This window comes from Saimiri boliviensis, chromosome 7 (assembly GCF_048565385.1).
Source record: "Saimiri boliviensis isolate mSaiBol1 chromosome 7, mSaiBol1.pri, whole genome shotgun sequence".
Classification (NCBI taxonomy): Eukaryota; Metazoa; Chordata; class Mammalia; order Primates; family Cebidae; genus Saimiri; species Saimiri boliviensis.
In genome coordinates, this window is record NC_133455.1 from 79,519,123 (window position 1) to 79,546,344 (window position 27,222).

At 38.9% G+C, this 27,222-nt stretch overlaps 1 protein-coding gene across 2 annotated transcripts in view; it reads left to right on the top strand.

The window, feature by feature from the left end:
• The first annotated feature begins 964 nt into the window (after positions 1–964).
• The window catches only part of MSRB3 (methionine sulfoxide reductase B3), a 178,485-nt gene continuing 152,227 nt past the window's right edge, over positions 965–27,222 (top strand). The window contains exon 1 of one of the 2 annotated variants that reach the window (XM_003926531.3): positions 965–1,208. In XM_003926531.3, coding sequence (XP_003926580.2) covers positions 980–1,208 — 229 coding nt within the window. In that variant the 5' untranslated portion in view covers positions 965–979. The remainder of the gene's footprint in view (positions 1,209–27,222) is intronic. The other variant, XM_003926530.3, reaches the window with a different exon arrangement.

Genomic DNA, 27,222 nt, shown 5'->3' on the forward strand with positions numbered 1-27,222 from the left:
ATAAATCATTTCTGTAGTATTTAGCATCTTAAAATGTTCATAAGTAATTACTTAACATCCTACATCTCCAGGTCCGGCTCCATTAGTTTGAGGGAAAAAATATATTATAGTAATTAAGACATAATTATGTTGTCTTGAAAGCTAAGGGTCATTTGGACTTGATTACCCAAGGAGTTATCAGTGCCAAGGAAAAGACAGGCAACTACAGGCTTGGGCCTGTAATTAAACATCTAGGACAGACATTTTGTTCATCAGAGGTGGCACCTTCTGAATGAATTACAGCACTGCATTTTAGACAAGCTACAGTAAATACAAAACTAGTGTGTGGAGGGGGTGGGGAGTGGAGATGAATAGATTGGAGGTGGAGAGAAAGACCGGTGAAAACTTAAGCATTTTGTTGTGAAAAACTATTATTCAGCCAGCCTACCTGGGCTGCATGTACGATGTTCAAATATAAGTTTGGGATGAGCCCCTTCGCAATTCTGGCTAAGCACACACACACACACACTCCCCCCACCCCGCTGGAGAGGGCCGGCTCACCTGGAACGCAGGAGGCTGGTTCTCTGTATTACAGCGAGTGCTTGTTCCGTATCTACAGGATGGCCAAGTCACTAACTGGCAGCGCTGCTCCTGCCGTACTCTCCCACACTTAGAGAAGTATTTGCCACAACTTTTTATCCCCTCATCCCCAGCGCTCTCAACCCCTGACACGTCTTCCCACCGGCTCGCTATCCGGTCTCTTCGCGTTGGTTTGTCCGTCTCCCACTCCTTAAGGGGTCTCAGGTGGAACACGCCAGGTGGCTCTGCTCTGGGATCTCGAGTTGGAAAGGGATGCCTGCCCCCTGGGAGGGCGGCCGGCAGCCCTGGGGCGTTAGAGGAGGAGGAGGAGGAGGAGGAGGGAGTTGGCGGCCGCGGAGCCCCGGGCAGCCGGCCCCGTCCGCGGCCGGCGCGCTCCACAGTCCTCCCTCGCTCTTCTCCTATGCTCATATTTGGACTCGGCGGCCCGTGCCCAGGAATTTCCCGTCATGCCTCCCGCCGCCCCGTCCGTCGCCCGGAGCCGGGGAGGGAGGGAGAGAGGTTCGGACAGCGGCGGCGTCTGCTCGGCCTTTCCATGAGCCCGCGGCGGACCCTCCCGCGCCCCCTCTCGCTTTGCCTCTGCCTCTGCCTCTGCCTGGCCGGGGCCGCGGCTCTGGGAAGTGCGCAGTCCGGTAAGTTCGGGCTCCCCTCCCCTCCTCACCTCACCCCTCCCACCCCGACCCTGCCACGTTAGGGTGTGACCGGAGCCCAGAGCCCCTCCACGCCCCTTCGGCCTTCTCCGGGGACAGCCCCTGCCTCTGCCCAGAACCGGAGCAGAAGGTTTGCGCCCCGCGCCGCGATGAGGGGCCGAACGGAAGGAGGTCAGGGCTGGCTTCTCCCCCATCCGCCGACGGGAGGCGTCTGGCCGCCTCACTGACACCTTATCCCGTCCCGGGAGCAAGCCTGAAACCACGGCAGCCTCTCGCCAGGCGCGGGCCCCTGAGAGAGCTATCTGGCGGGGCAGCCCGCGAGAGCCAGGAGACGGGGCCATCCCGAGCCCTCTGCTCTGTGCGTCGGCCCGGCCAGGGTTGCGGCTCAGATAACGGGCCCGGGGCGTGGGAACTGGCCCGCCAGGCCTGCGCTTTTCGCCGTGCGCCTCGGTGAGGATTGGGGCTCAGGGCCGCGGGCGGGTGGCGGGGAGGGTACACCCGGCGGCGCACCCGCCGCTTGCCCTCCCTGCGCGGCTGCCACGCTGCTGGGCCAGGCTCCCGCGGGCCGCCTGGCATTTCACAGGCCAAAATCGAACAGAACCCTGACTTTGCCAGGTACCAGTTTTGTTTTGTTTTTAAATAGAAAAAGACATCCAAGTCTATTTTTGAAGTTTTACACTGGACTATTTTAACTATGTGAATGAAAAGTGCTGTTCCTGCCTTATTTGGTTTCAGGCTAGTAGCTATCGGAAGTGGCAGTTCTGAAGTCGTTACAGTAAGATGTTGTAAGATAATCTTGAATCACGTGAAAAATATTAGGGGGAATTTAATATCAGATTATTATTTTAAAAAGCAATTATTTGAAAGTACAAAGGTAAATGAAATTGCACGGACTTTTACATTTGTGATGAGTAGTCATCAAAGCTTCTTGCTTCTTAATTTTATCTGGAGTGGAAGAACATAAATTATAGTTCCTTAGAGCTGAGACTACTTAGGAGATTTTAGTTTGCTTTTGTTTTTGCTATCAATAGATTAAATTGTCAAATAAGCTATGTCAAACTAGGACTCATAAATTAGTTGAAAGCTGACTATGAAGCATAGATTATATTCAGAACTCTCTGGTTTATCTCTTCATATTGTCATTTGCAGAGCTGTTGGCAAAATTGAGTTTCAAAAACAGTCTATTAAAAATCTTCAGGGTTCATATAACATAAAATTGTCAGTTCAGATTAATGGCAGATATTTACAATATTTAACTTGATTAAATTTGTAATTTGTAAATAGTAATTTGAGCAGTGATACCAGTTTCATGTTTGTTTCTGCATAGTATTGTTTTTCAAAAAAAACGCTGCTCTTTATAGATTCATATTTTAGGAGTAACTTCAATAGCACTTCTTGGGAAATACAACAGGTTCTAATTTCACATTTTTACCAATGGATTTCTGAAAAATACTGTGCTGGATAGTGAAGAGTGGATTTTATTGCCAGGAAATATATGCATGCTTTCTTTTTCCTTAGTGATGTATTGACTTACCTAATACTTGTGGTGAAATGGCCTTCAAAGACCAAAATCCACTGTAGTGGCCCCTTGCCAATAATTTTGAACACCAAGTTCATATTTGGACCATTGAAACATATATTCTTTTAATTTTGGTCCCAGTTGATATAATCAGTCTAATTTCTGATGACTTTTGTTAGGGCCCTATATGAATATCTGGAAATTTTTATATTAAGATAAGCAGTTCTTTGCCATTTAGAATTTTGTCACAGTGCCTAAAATGCCTGTCTGCCAAGGTTGCCGCATACAATGTAATTTAGATTTTGAATCAACACATTGCTTTTTGTTTTTAAAAGTGCTTGTTCCAATATTAAAAAAAAAAAAGAAAAAAAAAAAAGAATAATAATAATAAAGAATGAAGGAGAGGAAGAAAGAGGAAGAGAAAGAGGGAGAGAGAACGGGGGTGTTACTTTATTGCCCGGGGTAGAATGCAGTCTAAAAATGGGTATGCCTGTAACTGCTTAATAATGGAGACATGAAAAAAATGAGGGAAGAAAATAGCAAAAAAGCAGTCAACCAATATTTCATTTAAGCCTGTAAGTAGGTGTGATGTGATACTGATAAGAGTGTGTATTTTGTGTATTTAAAGTGGAGAGTTCTAAAAATGTTAATTAAGTTTACTTGTTCCGGATCTGAGTTCAAGTCCTGGATATTGTTGTTAATTTTCTGTCTCATTGATCTGTCTAATATTGATGTTGGAGTCTCCCACTATTATTGGGAAACTTAATAATAATATATGTGAGTTTAATACTGCCATTTAATGTTAGCTGCCTGTTTTGCCCATTAGATGATGTAAATTCTTCATTATGTTGATGCTCTTTGCTTTTTGGTATTTTTGGTATTTTTTAGAAAGGCTGATACTGTTTGTTCCTTTCTATGTGTAGTGGTTCTTTCAGAAGCTCTTGTAAAGCAGGCCTGGTGGTGATGAAATCTCTGAGTGCTTGCTTATTCACAAAAGATTTTATTTTTCCTTTGCTTATGAAGCTTAGTTTGGCTGGATGTGAAATTCTGGGTTGAAAGTTTTTTCTTTAAGGATGTTGAATACTGGCCCCCACGCTCTTCTGGCTTGTAGGGTTTCTGCTGAGAGATCTGCTGTAAGTCTGATAGGCTTCCCTTTGTGGGTAACCTGACCTTTCTCTCTGGCTGCCCTTAGTATTTTCTCCTTCATTTCAACCCTGGTGAATTTGACGATTATGTGCCTTGAGGTTGGTCTTCTTGAGGAATATCTTTGTGGTGTTCTCTGTATTACCTGGAGTTGAATATTGTCCTGCCTTGCCAGGTTGGGAAAGTTTTCCTGAATAATACCCTGAAGCGTATTTTCCAGCTTGAATTCATTCTCTTTGTCACATTCAGGTTCATCTATCAAACGTAGATTAGGTCTTTTCACATAGTCCCATATTTCTTGGAGACTTTGCTCATTCCTTTTTATCCTTTTTTTTCTCTAATCGTGTCTTCTCGTTTTATTTTATTAAGTTAGTCTTCGACTTCTGATATCCTTTCTTCTGCTTGATCAATTTGGCTGTTAAAACTTGTGCATACTTTGTGAAGTTCTCGTGTTGTTTTTCAGCTCCATTAATTCACTTATATTCCTCTCTAAATTGTGTATTCTTGTTAGCATTTCATCAAACCTTTTTTCAAAGTTCTTAGTTTCCTTGTATTCGGTTAGAACAAGTTCTTTTAACTCACAGAAGTTTCTTATTATCCACCTTTTGAAGCCTACTTCTGTTACTGGAACACACTCGTTCTCCATCTGGCCTTGTTCCATTGCTGATGAGAAACTGTGATCCCCTGTTGAGGGAGAGGCGTTCTGATTTTGGGTATTCTCAGCCTTTTTAGGCTGTTTTCTTCCTTTTGTTGTAGATTTATCCATCTGTGGTCTTTATAATTCCGTCTTTATAATTGGGTTTCTGAGTGGACGTCCAACTTGTTGATTCCCAGTGCCAGAATCTGAGCAACCCACTGCGCTGGCTAAAACAGCAGCGTTAAGATTGATGGCGCTTTTCTGACTCTGCACCAAGAACCTCCGCCCCGAGGCAAAACCACCTCGCCGGCCACAAGAGACGAGCTGGCGACCCTTGGGGCCCCTCTGCTGGGAATCTCCTGGTCCCTAAGCAACAAAAATTCGTCTGAAAGTGTGGCATCCTCTCGTTCTCTGCGTTTCACTGGGAGCTACAATCCCGAGCTACTAGTGATCAGCCATCTTGGATCTCTCTCCTGTGCCAATATTTTAACTAAGATGTTAATCTATTAAGTCAGAAATCCTTACTGTTTTACTCAAATCAAAAGAATATCCAAAGACTATCTCAACACTAAGATTAATCAGTTTTTCTAATACCTATGCCATTTATTAATTAAAAATAGATTTTAAGGCCACATGTGGTGGCTCATGCCTGAAATCCAGCACTTTGGGAGGCCAAGGCGGGAGGATCACTTGAACTGAGGAGTTCAAGACCAGCCTGGGCAACATAGGGAGCCTCTGTCTCTACAAAAATTTTTTAAAAATTAGCTGGGCATAGTGAATAATGCCTGTGTTCTCAGCTACTTGGGAAGCCGAAGTGGGAGGATTGCTTTGGCCAGGGAGATTGAGGCTGTGCTGAGCCATGATCTCACCACCGCATTTTTGGTTCTGTCATAATCTGGTCACAATCTTTTTAATTTATCTGCACCTGTATAATTTATCATAGTTATGGATTTGGTTGATGAATTTGATTCTCATGTGTAGCTTCTTTCCGGTAAAATTGTTAAGTTGGACAATTTCCATGTCTCTTCTACCTCCAAGATCCTATAGTACTGTTTTCGTTTATATAACTCTGCAGAGCCACCTACTACATGTGGTTCAAAATTCTGATTGTCAGCCTGTGACTTGCTATACATGTCAAATTCGTCTATCATAGCCAGATGTGACAGGTGTGGTCCAGCTTTGGAGAGTCCGGATCTGTCTCAAAATGGTCTTAATACCTGGAACGTGCACAAAGATGTGTACATACCTGGATGGATTCCATGTTAAGCTTCTATTACTTTGTCTTCCTCATCTAAAAGCAGAAAGTGCTGATTACGTCATAGGGTAAATGCCTAACTGCTTTTCAGAGATAGTTAAGCCCAGGCCTTAAGATAGTTTGATATTCAGTTTTATTACTTAGGTCTGGGTTAGGGATACCACCGGAGAGCATTCAAACATTCTTGTGGTTAGAAAGGCTGGTTATCTGGGAGCATTCCAGATGAAATAGCCTATAATGGGTTGTCAGCTTTTGATCTTACCTCAGAGAAGATTGAATTGGGTCTACCTATTTGATTTAGCAGAATTAAATTGGATTTGGATAGGAGGGTAATCAGCTATTTAATTTGCCACTTCTTAGCATTTCTTATTGCTGTATCTTAAGGATTTACTTTGAATATTCTGTATTTTCTCTTTCCTGGGCATAATAGATTTTCCTTTTAAAATGCTCAGTGCAGTCCCTAATCCCTGTTCATGTATTTCTTTGTGAAGTGTGCTGAAGTCATATTTATGGCTTTAAGGGAAATACAAAGAAGGAAAGTATGGAAAAGATCATTAATGCATCAGACAATCGACTTTATGAGAAATTTTGATTATTGCTTCATTTAAGCTTCTGTTGCAAGTAACAGAAATGAACTAGTTTTTGCAAAAAGAAAAAAGGAATTTGTTGGAAAACCATTGGAAGTCAAATGCAGGCAGACCTTATTAGGACCTGAGATCAGGAACTGGAAAACCTAGAACATTCCCTTTCTCTAGTCTTGGCCTTTGTTTCATTGTTCTTTCTTTGCTGACTTTTTTTCCTTCTTCTTCATAGTTGGATGTGGCTACTCAGCAGCTCATGAGTATTTATGTGTCCCTACATAAGGAGAGGCTATATTATTGACCTTGATTGTAAATTCCAGAGAGGTAGAACTTGATAGACACAGTTTAGGTCACATGGTTTACCTAGCTTTTCCCTAAAGTCTCTTCTAATTCTAGAGTTATCTGGTATACATAGTACAGCCATGTAGATGGCTTGATTTTGCATTTTTCCATTTTATATTATGAGTTCGTAGTCCTTAAAATGTATACTTTGCTCTTGGTTGTGCTGTGTGTAGAAGTGTGTTGTTACCCTCAGTGGGATTCTAGGATGTGAGAGCAGTTCCTACTGCTGCAGGAATGCTGAAGAGGAAGCCTATGGAGAGTAACCAGGGTGTAGCACCACATTCAGGAATTGTGGTGCTTGAGATCCCGCTGAATTGTGAACCTTTTCTCTGATAACAACTAATTCACTCTGCAGATAATCATCTGCTTATTTTCAAGAATTCACTGAATAAAATGCATACCTCGAGTGGCTCTTTAGGATAAGTTTATTAAAACTATATAAGTGGTTGAGATATTTGAAATAGTGATAGCTTAGGGAATGAGAATTCATCAGTTGTTTTCCTATTTCTCACACGTAGCTAACATTTTCTGCCTCTACTTTTCCTTTAGGCTGTTCTTACTGGCTGCACCTCTTCTCTATCAGAACTTAAGAAGTACTTAATGCCTCTGTCAGATGGTAGTTTGCGAAGTCTTCCTCATATCACAGAATTTGTAATTTCCTCGTGCTTCTAAGGCATTTTGGACTGTGGTTGGAGTACAACTTTTACAATATTGTCTTGTGTTGTAGTTAAACCCATATATATTCATCACCTTCACCAAACTATAAATTCTGTTACGTCAGTGAGTCACCTCGAATAGTTTGTTTTTCTTTCTTTCTTTCTTTTTTTTGGAGGCAGGGCTTCACTCTGTCACTCAGACTGTAGTGCAGTGGCACACTCATGGCTCATTGTGGCATTGAACTCCCTGGACTCAGGTGATTCTCCCACCAGAGACTTCTGAGTAGCTGAGCCTACAGGCACCTGCCACTATGCCCAGCTAATTGTATTTTTTTGTAGAAATGAAGCTCTACCACTTTGGCCATACTGGTCTTAAACTTTTGACCTCAAGTGATCTCCCAGCCTCAGCCTCCCAAAGTGCTAGCATTACAGGCATGAGCCACTGCACCCAGCTAGAAGAATTCTGATAGGCTCTTAGCATCCGTTGTTCCAGGTATAGTAATTCTAACTTTTTCAAATACACTGATGCTTTCATGGTATCCTGCTTGCTGCTGTCTTCTTTTGAGATTGGAGTTCAGTCACACTGCTCTTCTTTCTTAATACTTGTCTGTTTCCTAGTTTTTATAGGCTTTTCCATGAACACTCTAATTTCCTGTATGAAGATGGAATATATAAATAATAGGATGCTTTCCTGTAACTGAGATGGCATGGGGAAGGAGAGGACAGCAGGTCATATGGAAGGAAATCAGCTTTTGTTGAGCACCCAAAATTTACCAGATCAGAGAGGACAGGTGTAGAAGGAAACGAGTGTGTATAAAGAGGAATAGTGGAACAATAAAGTACAAAGATGGAAAATTAAGTGTTGCCTAGGACATGGAAGGCTTTTAATGCTGTTAGGGAATTTGGATTGGGTTAGTAAGTTATGAGACTGACGTTTTTGATCCTTGAAATGTCATAATCAGAGGTGATTGATGGGTTATATAATCTAATAGTTTAGAGAATGAATTGAAAAATAAGTCATAGGACCAATAAAGAAGTGTTTTAAAAGTTTGTCTTAAGGGATGAAGACCCAATGAGAGTAGCAGCACTGCAAGAAGAAAAGTGTTGCTAAAATACATTGGACAGAAATAAGCAATTGAATATTGGGAAAGAAAGGGATGAATAAAAGGTGACATAAGACGTTAAGCCTGGGTGATGGAGAGAATGTGATCTCAGCAGGTTTGTGGGTGGAGGTAAAAATAAGTTTTGTTCTAGATCTCTTGCTTTTGAGGTGCTGGCAGGATATTCCTGTGATGTGTAGTAGAATCTGAAGTGTGAAACTGGAACTTGGAGGGAGAGATCAGGGCTAGAAATAGAACATGTATGAGTAAGGAGAGTTAAAAATAAAGAGAAGAAGAAAGCATTTGTTAGCTGGAGTAAAAAGAAGGGTACAGGAAAAGCATCATAGAGGAGAGAATTTGATCTGACTTTAAAAGATGTCCAGTCTGTATATGGCATTCTGTTCATGAGCTTTCCTTGTTGAGGGGACATCACATTTACTAACTTGAGAGATAATACATGGGAAACGCTGGACAAAGGATACTGTATCTAGAATGACCTTTGTAAACTACAAAATTGTTTCTCCTCCTTCCTTGCTTAACCCTCTCTCCGTGGCTTCTCATCTTTCTCCAGATAAAGGACTAACTCTTAAATGTCTTCATCATCACCAGTTTGAAAACACATTCTGTCTTACACTCCTCCTCGCTCCTCCCTCTTCTTCCCCAAGAATGGACAGAATATGAAGAAGATACGATTTCCACCAGATGGATTACTCTTTATACTTTTTTGGGGTCCTTTATCATCACTTTTTATTGCCATGGTTGGGTTCTCATCCATAAAATAATTATTGACAATTTCCTAATCTAAAATAAAAAAATAATGATACATCACATACTTCCTTCCTTTTTACAGAATGCCTTGTTTTCCTTAACTCTTCAAGTGTTGACTGCAAGGATCCTGTACACTTACTTGAGTTGGCCACTCTGGTCACTATACCCTAATCTCTGACACTTGGCTGTGGTAGCCTGGAGCAGCATTGTTATCTGGCATTTGTATGATTGAGTCACCCAGTTGTATGCTGATTTGGAAACCTCAGGGCAATTCATTGATACTTGGTTTCCTAGAGGAAAGTTGAGGGAATTTATTTTATTAGAGGGCTTTACTTACACAGATTAAAGAGGTTTATAAAACTTGGAGATGAATATAGGTGAAATAGAGAAAGAATGCTGGTATCGGAGGTGTTTTTGGCTGGGTTTGGTGGCTCATGCCTATAATCCCAGTACTTTGGGAGGCTGAGGTGGGCGGATCACGAGTCCAGGAGTTTAAGAGCAGTCTGGGCAGCATAGCGAGACCTGTCTCTACAAAAATTAGCTGGGCATTGTTGCATGCCTGTAGTCCCGGAAACTGCAGGAGGAGACTGAGGTGAGAAGATCGCTTGAGTCCGGGAGGCAGAGGTTGCAGTGAGCCAAGATTGTGCCACTACACTCCAGCCTGGCAACAGAGTGAGACCCTGTCTCAGAAAACAAAACAAAACAAAACAAAAAACCAAAAATGAAAAAAAACCAGGAAGTGTTTTCTCAGAGTCTAGCTTCCAGATGAATGATACATCCTGATTCTAGGTTTATAAAAATAGTATATTGTTCATAACATTTATCTACAGTGACGTATTTCCATATAGTATACAGTATTGAGTAATTTCCAGCTCTTTAAATTAAAAATAATGGGGACCCTTCCATGTGCTAGTAATTGTGTTTTTAGTATCTGTTGATTGAGAAAATACATAACAACAAAAGCTGCCATAAAAATTTGAAATAAGTTCTTATAAATATATAAACATTCTCATATTTGGAAAGTATACATGTGGAAACTATGACATATAGAGTCTATGGACATCACTTGATTTCTTGCTTTGTGTATACTCTTAGGGAAGTTCTGGTCTCAACTTTGAGTAGCTCATTGTCCTCTTCTTTATTTTTTTTTCTTTCTTTCTTTTTTTTTTTTTTTTTTTTTTTGTCCTCTTACTTTAGAGTGTGAGGTACGGGAAAACTTCTGTTTGAAAATTCGAGCCATAGCTGAAATTTTGGAATGACAGGAAAGCTCCGAATCCTCTTATAATAACATTTGTGTATGTTATGCCAGACAATGTACTTTATACTCAGACCAGACTATTAAACTGTCTCAGGAATTAGAAGATACAATAAATAAAATACTTTTTAAAAATTGTATTTTTAGATAGATGAGCATCATTGTTAGAACTACGGTGTTATTTTAAAGTGGAATTTAGTTGATTTGCATGTGAGTATACACCTACAGGTCTTCGTTACAGCCATGACATGTCTTCTGTTACTATAAGTTACATAACAAATTCTTATGGTTTCTTGGGTCAGTTATTTTATTTAAAGACAAAAACATCTTTCAGTACATATGTAAGACTTAAGGCATTATTGAAAATGAGCTTGTGATACATGGTAGAATCTGTGAAAAAAAAAAAAACCAAAAAACCCTTCAAGACCAGGCATGGAGGCATGGTAGTTCATGCCCATAATCTCAGCACTTTGGGAGGCAAGGAAGGAGGATCGCTTGAGGTCAGGAGTTTGAGACTAGCCTGAGCAACATAGCAAGACCTTGCTTCTACTAAAAATGAAAAGAATTAAAAAAGCAGCGCATGGTGGCAGCACCTGTGGTCCCAGCTCATCTGGAGGCTGAGGTGGGAAAATTGCTTGAGCCCAGGGGTTCAAGACTTCAGTGAGCTATTATTGCACCACTGTACTCTATTCTGGGTGACAGAGTGAGACCCTCTCTCTCAAAAACAAAACAAAAAATAAAAACCAAAACCAAAACCAAAAACAACTTGGGACAGTCCTTGTATAAATTAGGGAGCCCTAAATTTTATGTTAATTCTTTCATTCTCTCTCTCTCTCTCTCTCTCTCTCTCTCTCTCTCTCTCTCTCTTTATCCCTGTGTTTTTGTTTTCCCACTGCTGCCCAGGCTAGAGTGCAGTGGCAGGATCATAGCTCACTGCAGCCTTGACCTCCTGGGTTCAAGTGATCCTCCAACCTCACCTTCCTGAGTAGCTGGGACTATAGGCTTGTGTCACCATGCCTGGCTAATTAAAAAAAAAAAAATTTATGTAGAGATAGGGTATCCCCCGCAATGTTGCCCAGGTAGGTCTTGAACTCCTGGGCTTAAGCAGTCCTCCCACCTTGGCCTCCCAAAGTGCTGTGATTATAGGCATGAGCCTTCACACCCAGTACATTTCTTTTGTTTTTTATTGTGTTTGATTGTCAGAGAACCTGAGTTTGGTTGGGGTTGAGAGAGAACTATAGGGTCTATTATAGGTGGATACTTTAATTTTATCTTAGATTAGTGGTGTGTATCTAAGGAAAGATAAGGCATATCTCCCTGTAATAGTCCAGATTAGATAGGGCAATGGGTGAGAAGCCACAAGTTGTTTTGCAGCTCTGGTCTAACAGTAACAGAGCAAAAAGGAAAAAGTGCACTATAGTCCTCTTTGTTTCTGATTTTTTTTTTTTTTAATGGAGTCTCACTGTGTCACCCAGGCTGGAATGCAGTGGTGTGATCTTGGCCCACTGCAACCTCCACCTTCTGGGTTCAAGCATTTCTCTGCCTTAGTCTCACAAGTAGCTAGGATTACAGGCACGTCAGCCACCCACCATGCCTGGGTAATTTTTGTATTTTAGTAGAAACAGGGTTTCACCGTCTTGGCCAGGCTAGTCTTGAACTCCTGACCTTGTGATTTACCCGCTTCAGCCTCCTGAAGTGCTGGGCTTACAAGCCTGAGCCACTGCTCCTGGTCTGTTTCTGATTTTGGTGAGTGCGAATATGCCTTTTAGTCAGATCACCTTAGGGGGGCAGGGAAAGGAAGGTTGAGGGCAGAGCATGTTTACCTGTTTGCTGAGCAACTTGTAAAATTGTAGGTTCATTTGCATATTTGCATCCTTGTTTACAGTTCGTGTTGCAGGGGAGTCAGTGTTGTATTATGAAAAGAGCGTTAGATAGCGAATTGGAAAACTAAATTTTTCTAGTCCTGTTATTGCCTGAGTCATTTAAGCTTCTTATGCCTCAGTTTTCATATCTGCAGAATGAATGAATTGGACTGGGTAATACCTCATGCTGCCTTTAAGATTCTGTAATTTTTGGATTGTCTTAAAGTCTCCAACTTTCCATAATTTTTAATGGAAAATATATTTAATACATTATACAAAATTATGTCTTCTTTGTTATAGTTTGTTCAAGTTGGCGATCTTGTGCAACTCACTATGTTACACTGCATCTAAGATCTTATGTTCGAACTTCATAGCCTAGTGTGCCCAGTAATTTGATCTATTGGCAAAGTTACACAACCCTTTTAAAGATTTAGTGTTTAAAGGCTAGATTACAATGTCTGAGAAGCATCATATTAAACATCCCATCTGAAGGGGTGATATTAAGCACTAGAAATTATGTCTTTCTAAATGTGCAGCTGAGAATTGCTTATTTATGCTTGACAATAGATTTCAGATGAGAAAAGTCCTCATTTAGCAGGATGCATTACTGCTGGAATTTGCCTCTGACTACTCTGTTAAATCTATTTAACTCTTAAGATTCGTTAATCTTGGTCTTATCATTAAAAAAAAAACTTCACTATGATTTTTAAAGAAAAAAAACTTAGCTAATGTGATGATTTTAAAAAGTATCTTCTCTTGCCTATAAAATTTACTTATATGTTTTGTCCTTTTTATTAGAGAATATTTTATACACAAAAAAGAATATATAGTGTCTATATAAGGTTTAAATACTATTTAAAAAAAAATCTGAGTACCCTCATCCAGCTGCAGAAATGGAATGTGAAAGATGCCTGTGTAACCTACATTTCCTCGACTCAGAGGTACCCACAGTCCTATATTTTGTGATTATCATTTAACACAGATAACTGATAAACTCTTGCTTTCTTGATAGTTTTGTCATAGATATATCTCTCTATATTACATTGTTTAGTTTTGCATGTGTTAGAACATTATATAAATGTCATCGGCTGGGCATGGTGGCTCACACCTGTAATCCCAGCATTTTGGGAGGTTGAGGTGGGCAGATCACCTCAGGTGAGGAGTTCGAGGCTATCCTGGCCAACATGGCAAAACCTTGTCTCTACTAAAAATACAAAAGTTAGCTGGCGTGGTGGCGCGCACTTGTAGTCTCAGCTACTTGGGAGACTGAGGCGGGAGAACTGCTTGAACCCAGGAGGTGGAGGTTGCAGTGAGCCAAAATCATGCCATTATACTCCAGCCTGGGTGACAGAGTGAGACTCTGCCTCACAAAAAAAAAACAACAAAAACAAAACAAAACAAACAAAAAAAAACATCTGCTGTGTATCCTCTGTGACCTGCTTTTTGTTTTCTTTTTAAATTGTATTTTAGGTTCAGGGGATATATGTGGAGGTTTGTTATGTGGGTAAAGTGCATGTCATGGGAGTTTGGTGTACAGATAATTTTGTCACCCAGGTAAACAGTATAGCATAATTTTTCAATCCTCACTCCCCTTCCACCCTCAAATAGGCTCCAGTGTCGATTGTTCCCTTCTTTTTATCCATGTATACTTGATGTTGAGCTCCCACTTAGAACATGTGGCATTTGGTTTTCTTTTCCCGCATCAATTTGTTTAGGATTATGGCCTCCAGTTCCATGCATGTTGCTTCAAAGGCCATGATCACATTTTTTGTAGCTGTGTAGCATTTCATGATGTGTATATACCATGTCTTCTTTATCCAGTGTAAATTGCTTTTTCCCCCAGAAAATTATATTTGTTATCTATAGTGGAGTATATAACACGTCTTTCTAAAACTTAGCATTTCTTTTATTACCCATATGTTTTCTACTCTTTAATTTATTTATGCTCCTTGGACATTTATCGGTTAGGATTCTTGTGTTTTCCTAAGGAGTCAAATTTATATTTTCTCCTATTGCTTTCAAGCTTCATTATCTATATATATCTAACAATAATAGTAGTGATAATAGTAATAATAATAGCAAATACTTACATATAGATAAGTGCTATGTGTCAGGTATTGTTCTTAATATTTATTTATTTCAGTTTTATCAAGGAGGTACAATATCATTATGACAAATCACATTAAGATTAAGGACTGAGACAAGAGGTGTTCAGTAATTTGTATGACTGTGATTTAATCTGGCAGTCTGGCTCCAGAGTCCATGTTTGTAATCATTATACTACTTTGACTGCTATGTAGTCTTTTCTTTTAATTATGCTTTTTCCCATTTGGCTTTTTAAGATATTTAAACATTTCTATGACATTCAAAGAGAATGGCCCTAGTGTGATGTTCGCATGGGTTCTGCTATACAATACCAGGTGCTCAAAGCCATGACACAATTTAATCTTCCATGATTTTTTTGTATGAGTCTTTTAAAAATTATCTGGGGTTCATTATTGCTTTTCTTTTTCCTAACTGGTGGGAAAAGTATGCCTTATTTATTATCCTTCTAAAATATTCCAATTTTTTACTTTTGGTCTGTGGTTTGGAATGGATTCCATTGATTTTCTATATTAGTTTGGACTAGTTTCTTTATGTTTGGACAAGCCTTCCTCTTTTGAAAAATATTTATATGACCTTAGATGAATCACTTAATCATCCAGAGCTTTGAATTTTTCAAGTAAGTTCTATCTGTTAAGTAATGACAATTCTAAAATCAGACATATATAATTGCTAATCAGAACTCCTTTTCAGTATGCACTAACCAAGAGAGATCATGAAGGGAAATAATTAAATGAAAAAGCTTTTGATAGTGATTGGAAACTACCAATTTTACCCAAACCCCTCAAATTACAGAAGAAGAAACATTGGCAGAGATGTACCACAACTTTCTTTTACAGCTTTAATTTTTTCCTAATGTAGCTAATTATTTTTTTCCCTAAATTCTGTGGCTTTTTTTTTTTTTTTTTTTTTTGAGACAGAGGCTCACTGTCACCCAGGCTGGAGTGCAATGGCATGATCTTGGCTCACTGCAACCTCCGCCTCCCAGATTCAAGCGATTCTCCTACCTCAGCCTTCTGAGTAGCTGGGATTACAGGCACCTGCCACCACGACTGGCTAATTTTTATATTTTTAGAAGAGATGGGATTTCTCCATGTTGGACAGATGGTCTTGAACTCCTGATCTCAGGTGATCCACTTGCCTTGGCCTGCCAAAGTGACCACATCAGCCTCTGTGACTTTTCAATGTCTTTGTTTTTCCATGCTCTTGGATAATTTCCCAATATCCCTTATTTAAATATGTTTAAACTTCTCTTATCTTAAAAAACAAACAAAAACCTGCCTGCACCCCACTATCAATCTATTTTACAAGTTGCTTACATCCTTGCTGTCTCTGTTTATCCGCCATTCATTCAAAAATATATATTGAGCCCTCTTAGATGTCAGGCACTAACTTGTCTAGTCTGAGGTTACAGTATGAACCAGAGAAGCACAGGACCTCATTCTCAGGTCTGTTCTTCTCAGTTTGGAACCAGTATGGCATGTTGTAGAAAGAGTAAGGAGGCTATTTTGTGGCAGAAGCAAGAGAGAACAGGGTTAGAGTTTAGGGCAAAGAGGAGGACCAGATTATATGGGGCTTTTAGATCATTATGAGGAGTTTAGATAGTATTCTGTGTGATGGAAGTAAATAGAGGATTTTAGGTAGGCAGTGGCAAGATCTGATCTGTATTTTAAAATTATCACTTTGGCTGATGTGTGTCAATTGTAGGGGCCAAGAGTAGAGGTGGTAAACCATTCAGTGCTACTTCAGTGGTTCAGATAGGAGTTGATAATGGTTTGGACCACAGTGGTGGCGACAGAACTGAGACCTTGCTGATTTGATATAGAGTCTAAGGAAAAGAGAAGAATCATCTATACTATTCCACTGAAACAGTTTTGGTTGAAGCCATTAACGGTGTTCGTATCATTGAACCCAGTGAGCTCAATTTGGTGCCTGTCTTCCTGACTTCGGAGTATTTGATACACTGACCACTCACTCCTTCTAGAAGTTGTCTTTTCTCTTGATTTCCAACTGTTATTCTTAGATACATGATTTTAGGCAAATTCATTATCTGTGCCTCAGTTTTGTCACTTACAGAATGGAGATAATATTGTATCTACCACTTAGGTTATTGTAATGATCAAATGGGAGGATATATGTGAATTACTTAGCACAGTAATTCACAGGGTTAATTCCCAGTAAGTGTTAACTAGGATCATCATCAAGTCATCGTCATCATTGTCATTCTGGGACACTTTCCTTGACCTCTCCTTTCTCTGGCCTCTGCTCCTTCTTGATCTTCTTTGCTAATTCTTTCTCCTTCTACTCACTTCTGAAGTGAAGTTCCTTAGGGCTCTGACATTTACTTTTCTCATTTAGTACACTTTCTTAGGCAATCTTATTTATTCCATGGCTTTAGTTCTGTCTGTGTATAATCAATTCCCCCCATCTACCCCTCAGCTCAGTTCTCATTCCTGAGACACAGTCCATATATTCATTTGCCTCTGTATCATCTCCATTTAAATGGCTATGCCTCAGATACCTTAAATATATCACAAGCTGAACATTTTTTTGCCTGATCTTAAGCATTCCCACCTTGTTCCCTAGCTAAGTAAATAGTACTTCTATTCGCCAAGTTGCTTGAGCCAGAATTGGAGTCCTCTTAAATTTTTTTTATTGATCTCATGTCCTGTGTCATTTCTAGATTTCTGCAATGGCCTCCTAAAGTGTCTTACCACCTTTGTTCTTACGCCGCTCCTATCCATTTTTCCACTTTTCAGTTATGGTTACTTTTTTAGTTTGTAGATCTGATTATGTTAATCTCCTTCACTACTTCCCTTTCTTTTTAGGATGAAGTTCCAAATTCTTATACTGGCTTCCAAGGTTTGCACCTGTCAGCCTCATCATTTCCCACTCTGCTCCCACTGACACCTTCCACCACACTGCTCTTTCCCAATCTTCAACGAGCTACACTCTTATCTCAGGGCTACTGCTCATCTTTTCCTCTGTCCGGAATACTTCTTTCTTTATTCTTAATCTGGGCAACAGTCCTAACCTTTACTCTTAGTTTAAATGTTACTTCCTCTAGGAAGGCTTTCTCATGCCCCCCAAACTAGATTACATCCCTCTGTTGTATAGGATCTTCTCCACTCTGCCTCTGTGTGATCCTTACTGAACTTATTCATAATGTCTTTTGCTTCACTAATATGCAAGCTTCATGATGGTGGGGACCATGGCATCTTGGGTCCCACTTTGTCCCCAGCATCTATTTGTTAAATAGAATGAGGAATAAATGCAGCATGGGCATGCCCAGTTTGGGGAATGAGAGGCCTTCTAGCTGGGTTGGTGTGTGTTTGTCTTAATCTTTCAATGTGACAAAAGGGGGGAACAGGAAAGTTTCACTTTTCTTTAGGTTTACTTTCAGAGCTCCTGCAGCCTCCAGGTAGAGGGGAAGGAAGCAGCATCAGACTGAAGGCCAGGCTCTAAGGAGGACGCGTTGTTCTGGATTTGAAGTTTCTTTCTTCTGATCGGAGTGTACCCAGGATTTCTAGACAATACCCCCAGTATTTCTCGGGTTGGCTGTCTTTTTCAAGAAGCGGCATGGCAGTGCTTCCTAAATCCTTTGAAATCCAGGCATGAGCATTGCCACAGAACCCTTGTTTCATGCGGCTTCCAATGTCAGAGGTGCTTGTTAGTGCTTCCTATTTGATTCAGATAGTCCCTGTGACAGTTATTAAGCTCTCCAGATCTCGTGGCCTACCTGCTCTCTGGCCTTTTCTCCTATTTAGAATCCCATTGGGAATCTGCTGAATCTCACTAACTTGCAGTAATAATATTTGTGCATGAGATGTGTTAGGAGTTGCCATTTTTTTCAATATATTTTCTCTGCACAATAGCGGCAGTTTTTCAAAGTGGGTTTATGCTTTTTTAGTTTTTAGTGCTGTTGTAGGTTTTCCCCTATTTTTGTACTCATCATTTTGATGGGAACTGGTAGGAATCTGATTGAGGAAGAACATGAATGAGATCTCTTTTGAAAGGTATTTATTTGTATTGCCACCTTTGTCTTTGTACATGTGTGCACATTCATGTGCAAGCAATTTGTTTTTCTTTTTTCTTTTTAAAAAAATCCTTCTAGGCCATTTCTTTGTTTCATAACTTTATATGAGAGACATTACTTTTAATAGGCACATTTAAATCATTTATATTTTATGTTATGGACATATCTGATGGCACCCTTTGTACTATAGTTTTATGCTCTTTTAGTGATTTATCCACCTTGGTTTTCAATCTTTTGGCATGGGTTTCTGTGGGTTTTTTTGTTTTGTCTTGTGACAAGGTCTGTGTTGCCCAAGCAGGGATGCAGTGGTGCGATCACAGCTCCCTGTAGCCTCGAACTCCTGGGCTCAAATGATCCTCCCACCTCAGCCCCCCAAGTATTAAATAGCTGGAACTATAGGTATGCCTACCACACCTGGCTACTTAAAAAAAAAATTATATAAGGAAGGTATGGCACTATGTTTCCCAGGCTGGTCTTGCGCTCCTGGGCTTAAGTGATCCTCCTGCCTCAGCTGCCAAAGTGCTGGGATTATAGGCATGAGCCACTGTCCCTGACCTATGTTTTATTCACTTTTATCTTTCATAGGGATTATTTTAGGTTCTATGACCTTGAAAAAGTGTCTAAAAACATCATTGAGCCTTACCTAATTATTAAATTGAAAAAAAAAATGTAGTAGCATTTGACTCTTTTCTACAGGAGAAACTTAGAATTCTTGTCTTTTTATCTGCCTTGCCTTTGTTAGCTAGAGTGGGGCCTGTAGATCCACATGACTATTGTTGAATAGCTGTTATTTTATAGATCATTCTATATGATTTTTATATTATATGTTCTCCCTTTTAAGGATTATTTTAATCTTTTTCATTAAATCATACATTTACTGCATTCAGTGACTACCACCACAACTTTTATATGTTAATTTAACTATCCTTAAGGATATTTGAGTCATACATCATTTGGCCAGAGTATATTTTTGATGTCTCTCTTCTTTTTGATAGGGAAAGATATACGCCTGTTTATTTCCTAATCCCGTTTGTTATCTGAGGAAATTAAAGACTATTATATAACATGTTAACTCTCCCTTGTAAAACAACATTTGATTGATAGAGGATTCCAAAGACACATAATTGGGAAGCTGGAAAATTCCATTTAGAATAACCTAACGCAAATAGCATTTTAATTATGAAATATAAAAAGTTGCTAGCATTTTTTTAAGTTGCTAGCATTCTATACAGAAAAGCAACCTAAGAACAAAGTAATTTACTACAAATTCAGGTGACAAATTATATTAGACACAAGGTTATTGCTAGGAATTCAAGACCTGTAATGTCCTAAATAATTCATCGGGTCATAACGCAAAATTAGTTATAAGCCCTAGAACAGATTTGTTTTTGAATGAGAGTGAGCGATATTGTGTTTTAGTTGAATTGCAACAAATGTTTTATAATTTCTGTTGTGTTATTCACATTGGAGTTGACCAACAATTAATTTTGTCAAATACTTATTTTATTTGTGTATTTGCTTCATGCATACACAATGTTAGATCACCCTATATGATTCACTGAAATCGTTGGTCACAAAATTTGAAATTTCTTTTGTCAAATATAGTGATTTCTCTGACAGTTACTAAAACATAATTGCTGAAATGGAAAAAGTAATCTTAGTTAAGTTGCGTGTTAGGCAATCACCTCATTCTTTCCCTGTGCAAAACTAAATTAATTAAACCCTCCAACACTCACATGCATGCATGCCCCACAGCCATGCATACATTCTCTCTCCCTTCCATACATACATTCTCTCTCCTTTTAAACCTTCTTACTTTTTAATCTTTGTAAGGGAAGTAAAACTCACTGAGCATGATGCTAAATGCTTTCAAAAACATTCTCTCATTTCTTCCAAAACTTAATGAAGTATATGTTATGATCATACAGGTAAGGAAACTGAGAGTCTGTGGAGATCTGCAGGAAGCTGAGGATCTTAGAGAGTAACTAAATTGCTTAAAATATATCAGCTGGTTAAGTGATAGAGTCAGGATTTGAACCCAGTTTGGACTTCTTCCTGTATACTGCACTGCCTAGACAACAATACAGGACTCTAGTCCCAAAGAACTAGGACACTATGCACAAAGATGGGAGAAAATAGGAAGTGCCATTTGTTCAGTGATAGTAAAACATTTATTGAGCCTTTATTTTCCAGAGGTAAAAGACCACCGACTACTCTCAAGGAGTTTATAAGACAAACAGATTTATGAACCTGAACTTCAAACTGCAATAATAGAGATCCTGAAGTAGGAAATAGTGCAGATGAAGAACTGATGCATTTTCTAATGGAAGTGATAGGGAGAAGAAAGTGGGGGACAACTGTTAAAGAAATTATATCTAAATATATCTTAAATATAAATGATTTGTAACTAATATCCTGCCCAGAAGAGATGATACCTAAACTGTGTTTGAAGGCTAAAAAATAATGGAATACTATGCAGCCATAAAAAGGAACAAGATCATATTCTTTGCAGGGATATGAATGGAGCTGGAAGCCATTATCCTCAGCAAACTAATGCAGGAACAGAAAACCAAACTCCACATATTCTCATTTATAAGTGGGAGCTGAAGAATGAGAACACATGGACACAGGGAGGGGAGCAACACACATTGGGGCCTGTTGGAGGGAGGGGTTGGGGAGGGAGAGCGTTAGGAAAAATAGCTTATGTGTTCTGGGCTTAATACCTAGGTGATGGGTTGATAGGTGCAACAAACCACCATGGCATGCATTTATCTGTGTAATAAACCTGCACATCCTGCACATGTGCCCTGGAATTTAAAATAAAAATAAAAAGTCAATTTTTCACATGAGATGGAGGATATGGGTGGTATGGTGAAGATAGACAAGGCCGTATGGGCAACTATAAATGGTTGGCTATCATCAGAACGTTATATTTATTTGACAAATACTAAATGCCTGCTAAGGGTTAGGCATCATGTGAAGTAGTAGAATAAAGTAAGGGACAAGAAAGTTCGTGAAGCATATAGTGTACCAGAGTGTTGGTTGAAGTTCTATACATAGGAAAAGAAAGAAACCTGATAAGTCTTGAATACCAGGAATACGTTGGTTGGATTTCTTTCGCCTGTGGGTTCTAATGAGCCATAGAAGCATGTCATGCAGGTTTATGGCATGGTCAGAGCTAGCATACAGCACTTTTGCAGCAGTGTGGAGAGTGAATGTGAGGGGAATTAGATTGGAGGCAGGAAGACCAATAAGAGGCCATTACTGATTATAGATGGGAGATGAAAGGGATGTATTTGAGAAGTATCTTGGAAATAAAATTGACAGCACATAGTATTGTTTGGATATGAATGGTTACAGTAGAAAGGAATTGAGGGTGACTCCCTTAGTGCCTGGATAGATGAATCTATTGTTGTTTTTTTCTTCTTCTTTTGAGTCAGGGCCTTACTCTGGCAGCCAGGCTGTAGTGCAGTGGCCCAATCTTGGTTCACTGCAGCCTTGATCTCCTGGGTTCAAGGGGTCCTCCCACCTCTGCCATTCGGGTAGCTGGGACCACAGGCGTGCATCACCACACCTGGCTAATTTTTGTATTTTTGGTAGAAACATGGATTCACCATGTTTGCCAGGCTGGTCTCAAACCCCTGAGCTCAAGTGATCCTCCTGTCTTGGCCTCTCAAAGTGCTGGGATTATAGGCGTGAGCCACCACACCATGCTGATGGGACTACTTTCTAACAAGGAAATACAGAAAGAATATTAAATTAGTAAAGAAAGAAAGAAATGAATTGAGTTTTGGAAATGATAAGCAATTTGAAGAGATATGGAATGCTCAGATTCTTTGAAAAACATCTTTTAATCACCTAAGATTCATGAAGAAAACCACTGTAGGACAAAGTAGAAATTTTGCAAAATATTTTATTTCTCTTTTTTTAAAATTATACTTTAAGTTCTGGGGTAAATGTCCAGACTGTGCAGCCTTGTTACATAAGTATACTCATGCCATGGTGGTTTGCTGAATCCATCCCCCTGAATACATCTCTACATTAGGTATGTATCTCTACATACCTAATGTAGAGATACCTAATCTACATTAGGTATCTCTCCCTCCCCTATCCCCTCACCCCTTGACAGGCTCCGGTGAGTGATGTTCCCCTCTCTGTGAAATATTTTATTACTTTTACTTTCTGATCTTATTCAGGACTTTTCCTCCTTCCTAAGCCTGACATCGTGTCAAAGGATAGTTGATAGAAGTGATTAAATATAATTTTTAGTGGAATATAGGAGTCCATTTTCATAAAACTTCTCTTTTATCTGCTGTATCAGATATAGGCCATCATTATAATTTTACTTAATAATTTTCTATTTTCTGCAACAGTATGTAAACTTACGGGGAGGGATGCAAAAATTCAGATACAAGAGCATTTACTTACCTATAGTTTCCAATGCTAAAACTTTTTATTCCCTGAATGGGTGGCAAAGTTCTGACTTAAAATATATGAAATATGATTTAAGCCTATATATTTTTAAGGCTTATATTTAGCTCATTAAAAATAGTCTTTTAGTGATAGATATAGGTACTGTAGTTTATACTCGTAAACATAGGATTTAGTCAGCTTGCCATTAGCAGGCTTTTTCTTTAGATAAAATGGTCCATTGAGGCACTGGATCTTTTTGTATGTATAAGCTTTATTTTTGTTAAAAAAACCTGCACATGGCTCTTGGTACAGGGGAACTAAGGTGAAAAAACTGCCTACAACTCTACCTCTTTCTATTTCTGTCTCACTTCTCTTATGTTTTAAAATCATTATTATAGTAGGTACTTTCATAATTTTGGTTAATATAGTTATAGTGCTATTTATTGATGCATTAATTTCAGATAATAATCAGTTACAAAATGAAAGTATTTATCTGCTATCTCTTCACCTTCTGTCTACAGTTGTTAGACTTTTGATAGACTATAGGCTAAGCGGCTCTGACAAAGAGATACAAGTGGAGCGACTTATAGAAAGTAGAAGTTTCCCTTTCACATAATGATCCAAGGTTGGGCTGGTGAATAGCTTTGCTTCATGACCTGTTAGGTTTGTCTTCCTCATCAAGTGCCTACCTTTTCATGGTTCAAGTGTGCTGATATAGTTGTTGCCATTTTCTAGGAGGGAATAGGAAATGCAAAGCAAGTAACTTTGTCTTTAAAGGAGGTGACCTGAAAGATCGTACATGATACTGAGTTACAGTCCATTTTCCAAAACTTAGTATCATGTTCACATCTAGCTGCAAGGGAAGCTGAGAAATGAGGCTGTATATTCAGCTAAAATTTCAGGGGGTTCTGTTACTAATATAAAGAAGGGACCATGGATTCTAGGGATCTTTTAGCATTTTCCAGTCTAGTTGGTGTCTCCTAAACTCTACTTCATAAGCAGAGGACACAGATACTCTGAATCTTTCCTCTCCTTTCTTTCCAGCCTTCTTTATATTTTGTTGCTATATGCTTTTTGTTTCACAATGTGAAGCTGCTAATGTTCAAATATTTGGCTGTGACTTCAGTCTGTTCTGAAGTCACAGCCAAATATTTGTCCATAGGTTACCTCTAAAAGCTTATACTGTTATGACTATGTACACATTGATTACTTCCAGGTCACAATGTGAGCTATAATGTAGTTCCTTCTCATTAGTTCCAGGGTCATGATCTCAGCTGTTGGAAGGAACAGACATTTTTCTAGCATCATGGCAAATGGATTGATTTTCCTTGTATTTGTTGATTGATTTAAAATCAAACGTTGTATCTGTAAGGTCTGGAATTAGGCATTGACTTGTTAGATCACCAAGAAAGCTGCAGTGAATGTGCTTAGTGTCCATGAAGCTTCCAGTTGCTTCAGAAAATAAGATCTTCACATTGTCATTTTATTGTGACCAGAAGCTACTCAGTCAGTTTTGCAGCTGAGGAAAGTGTTTATTTAGTTTTTGGTACTGAGACAGTTTGGGAGCTCTGAGTGATCAAAGTAAAATGGCTGTCTCCTGGTCTTTAATGTTTGAATATGAGAGGGCAGCTGTATCTTCTGACTAAATTAAGAATCTCTTTGGGATATTTAGGGATAGAAGGGATGACTAATTAGAGAGAAACTATGGAATTTTGGAAGTGGTCTCACTGTCCTTGGCATTAGACTTCTCATCCTTCCAGACTCTGTTGTTTTCTAAAACAAAGACATCAGTCTGGGGGCACAGGGGCCCCTGCCCTTGAGGAGTTTGTAATGTAGTAGAGAGATTAAAATAAACATGAGTTCAAATTCTGGCTCTGTAATTTACTGGCCATATAACCTCAAGCAGGTAATTCTCTAAACTTTGGTTTCTGTTAGAACAAATAGCCCCCAAATCCCAATGGCTTAAAATGCTGAAGGTTTAGTTCTTGTTTGTACCGTGTGTTCACTGTGGGCCAGATGGGAGCTCTGCTCTGTATCTCCTTATCCCAGGATCGTGATTAATGGAGCAGCCACCATCTAATAATAGAATATTGCTGGTCCCTGCTGCAGAGGGAAAGAAAGCTCTGGAGGGTCTTACACCAACGGTTAAGTTCTCTGGCTTGGAAGTAATACACATCATCATTTCTGCTCACAGTGTATTGCCCAGAGCTAGCCACATGTTCCCAAGGGGGCCAAAAAGTGCATTTCTACCGTGTGCCTGGAAGGTGGACAGCCAGAAATACTGTGTACAGAGTAGTGAGGCCTACTTCATATAGGAACACCTATCTTAGGGTTGATGTGAGGATTAAATGAGGTTGCACACATACACACATACAGAAAGACGCACACATACACACATACAGAAAAACACACACAGATACACATACACACAGTACAGGTACTCAAAAATGTTTATCATTAATCTCATCATAGATATATACATGCAAATATTAAATAACAACATACAGGGGGACTAAACACTTTATTATAAGTTTATAAGACTTTATCATAACATGTAGGAAAATGCAGGTTGATATTATTTCTAGTAGATGTCAGCAGATAAAGCATTAGAGCTTGGTTCAAAGTTGATGCTAGACCTTTGTATTCATCTATCAAGAAGTGATGGTTGACGTTGTAAGAATATGTAAAATCTATGTGGAAATTTTGGAAAACTTGCATCTCCTACTGTGTACTTGACAGCTTCTCAATATTTAAAAACTTTTCTGATGAAATCAGTGATGATATTAATGAGTATGTTTTTTGATATCATGTAATGAAATGTTTCAACACATGAAAGATCTTTATCACTCAGTGAACCAATATATTCCAAATGAACAGTGCAGGATGTTATAAAATCATGCAAGGTTAGAAGGTCCATTCAAATGCAAGACAGACCAATGGGTTTTAATGTAACAGTATGAGGTTCATTGATATGGTTTCAGACTACCATTTGTTGATCTTTGGTGTGATAATAAAGAAGAAAACATACAATTATCAGAAAATGTTATTAAAATATTCCTCCCCTTTCCAACTACTTATTTGTGTGAGTCCAGATTTTCTTCATTTATGTACTACAGCCAAAACAACACATCACAACACATGATTGCAGAAGCAGAGAGAATTCAGTTGTTTTCTGTTAAGTTAGATATTCTAAAGAGATTATAAAACTTTTTATTATACATATATTTTTATTTAGGGTAATACAGTTACTTTTTACTAAAGATGCCATTTTTATAAATTATTTAAGCTTTCATGTTAAAATAATGTTTTACTATTTTAAGAATAGTCACTTTGTAAATTATTTTTTATTGATTATTTTTAATGGAGTAAGCAGATATTTTAAAAATTTATTGTAATTTTTAATAACTAAATATTGATATTTGTAATGATGTAAAGAAAAGGTATTTGGAGTCCTTGATAAATTTGGGGAGTGTTGGGAATCCTGAGATCAAAAAGTTTGAGAATGGGTAACCCTAGAGATATAGAATGAAAGAATAGAAATAAAAAGTCTTCATACAGCTTCTCTTTGGTTCTCCAAACTCCTATATGTCCCTGCCACTCTCTTTTCTAAAGTTGGAAGCAATTCTCTTTCCTCTAAAATTCCCTAACACTTGCTTTCTACCTCTGTTAACTCACTTAGCTTATGTCTCATGTTCCCACTTAAGGTAATACGTTTTTTAACAGCACAGACTGTATCTTACATCTTTGCATGTTCATCGGCACCTGATACATTGTTTTCCATGTAGTAGCAATTTATATAGGTGAATTGAGTAACCTTAAAAAAATTATCTCTTAAAATCACTTCAAAGATCGACTAAGCATTCTGAATAGCCAGGATTCTATTTCTTAAATTCAATCACGGAAGGATCTCTGTTTAACAAAAGGAATGCCAAATTCAATGAGCTATGGATTTCAAGCAGTAGTTAACTGGTTGATCAATTCACTCAACAAACACCATTTGAGCATAAACTGCTAGGCACTGCGCTGATAAAAACAAAGATTTTTTTATAGAACTTTATGGTAGACACTTAGATTAGTGGTTCCCATGATGAAGATTTTTCTGTTCATAGTAGTATGAAAAATACCAACAATAGAACTTCTTCCCCACAAAACTGAATATATTTTACTTCAAATAATTTTTTTTTTTTAAATCTTGAGGTCACTTTCTAATTCTTGGTGTCCACATGATCTGTCTTTTCTGATATTATGGTGAGATTAGGGTTTTGAGATTTTTTTGGTCATTATTTGACAAAACTCAAAACTCTTGGCTCCTATAGTGCTGGGTGT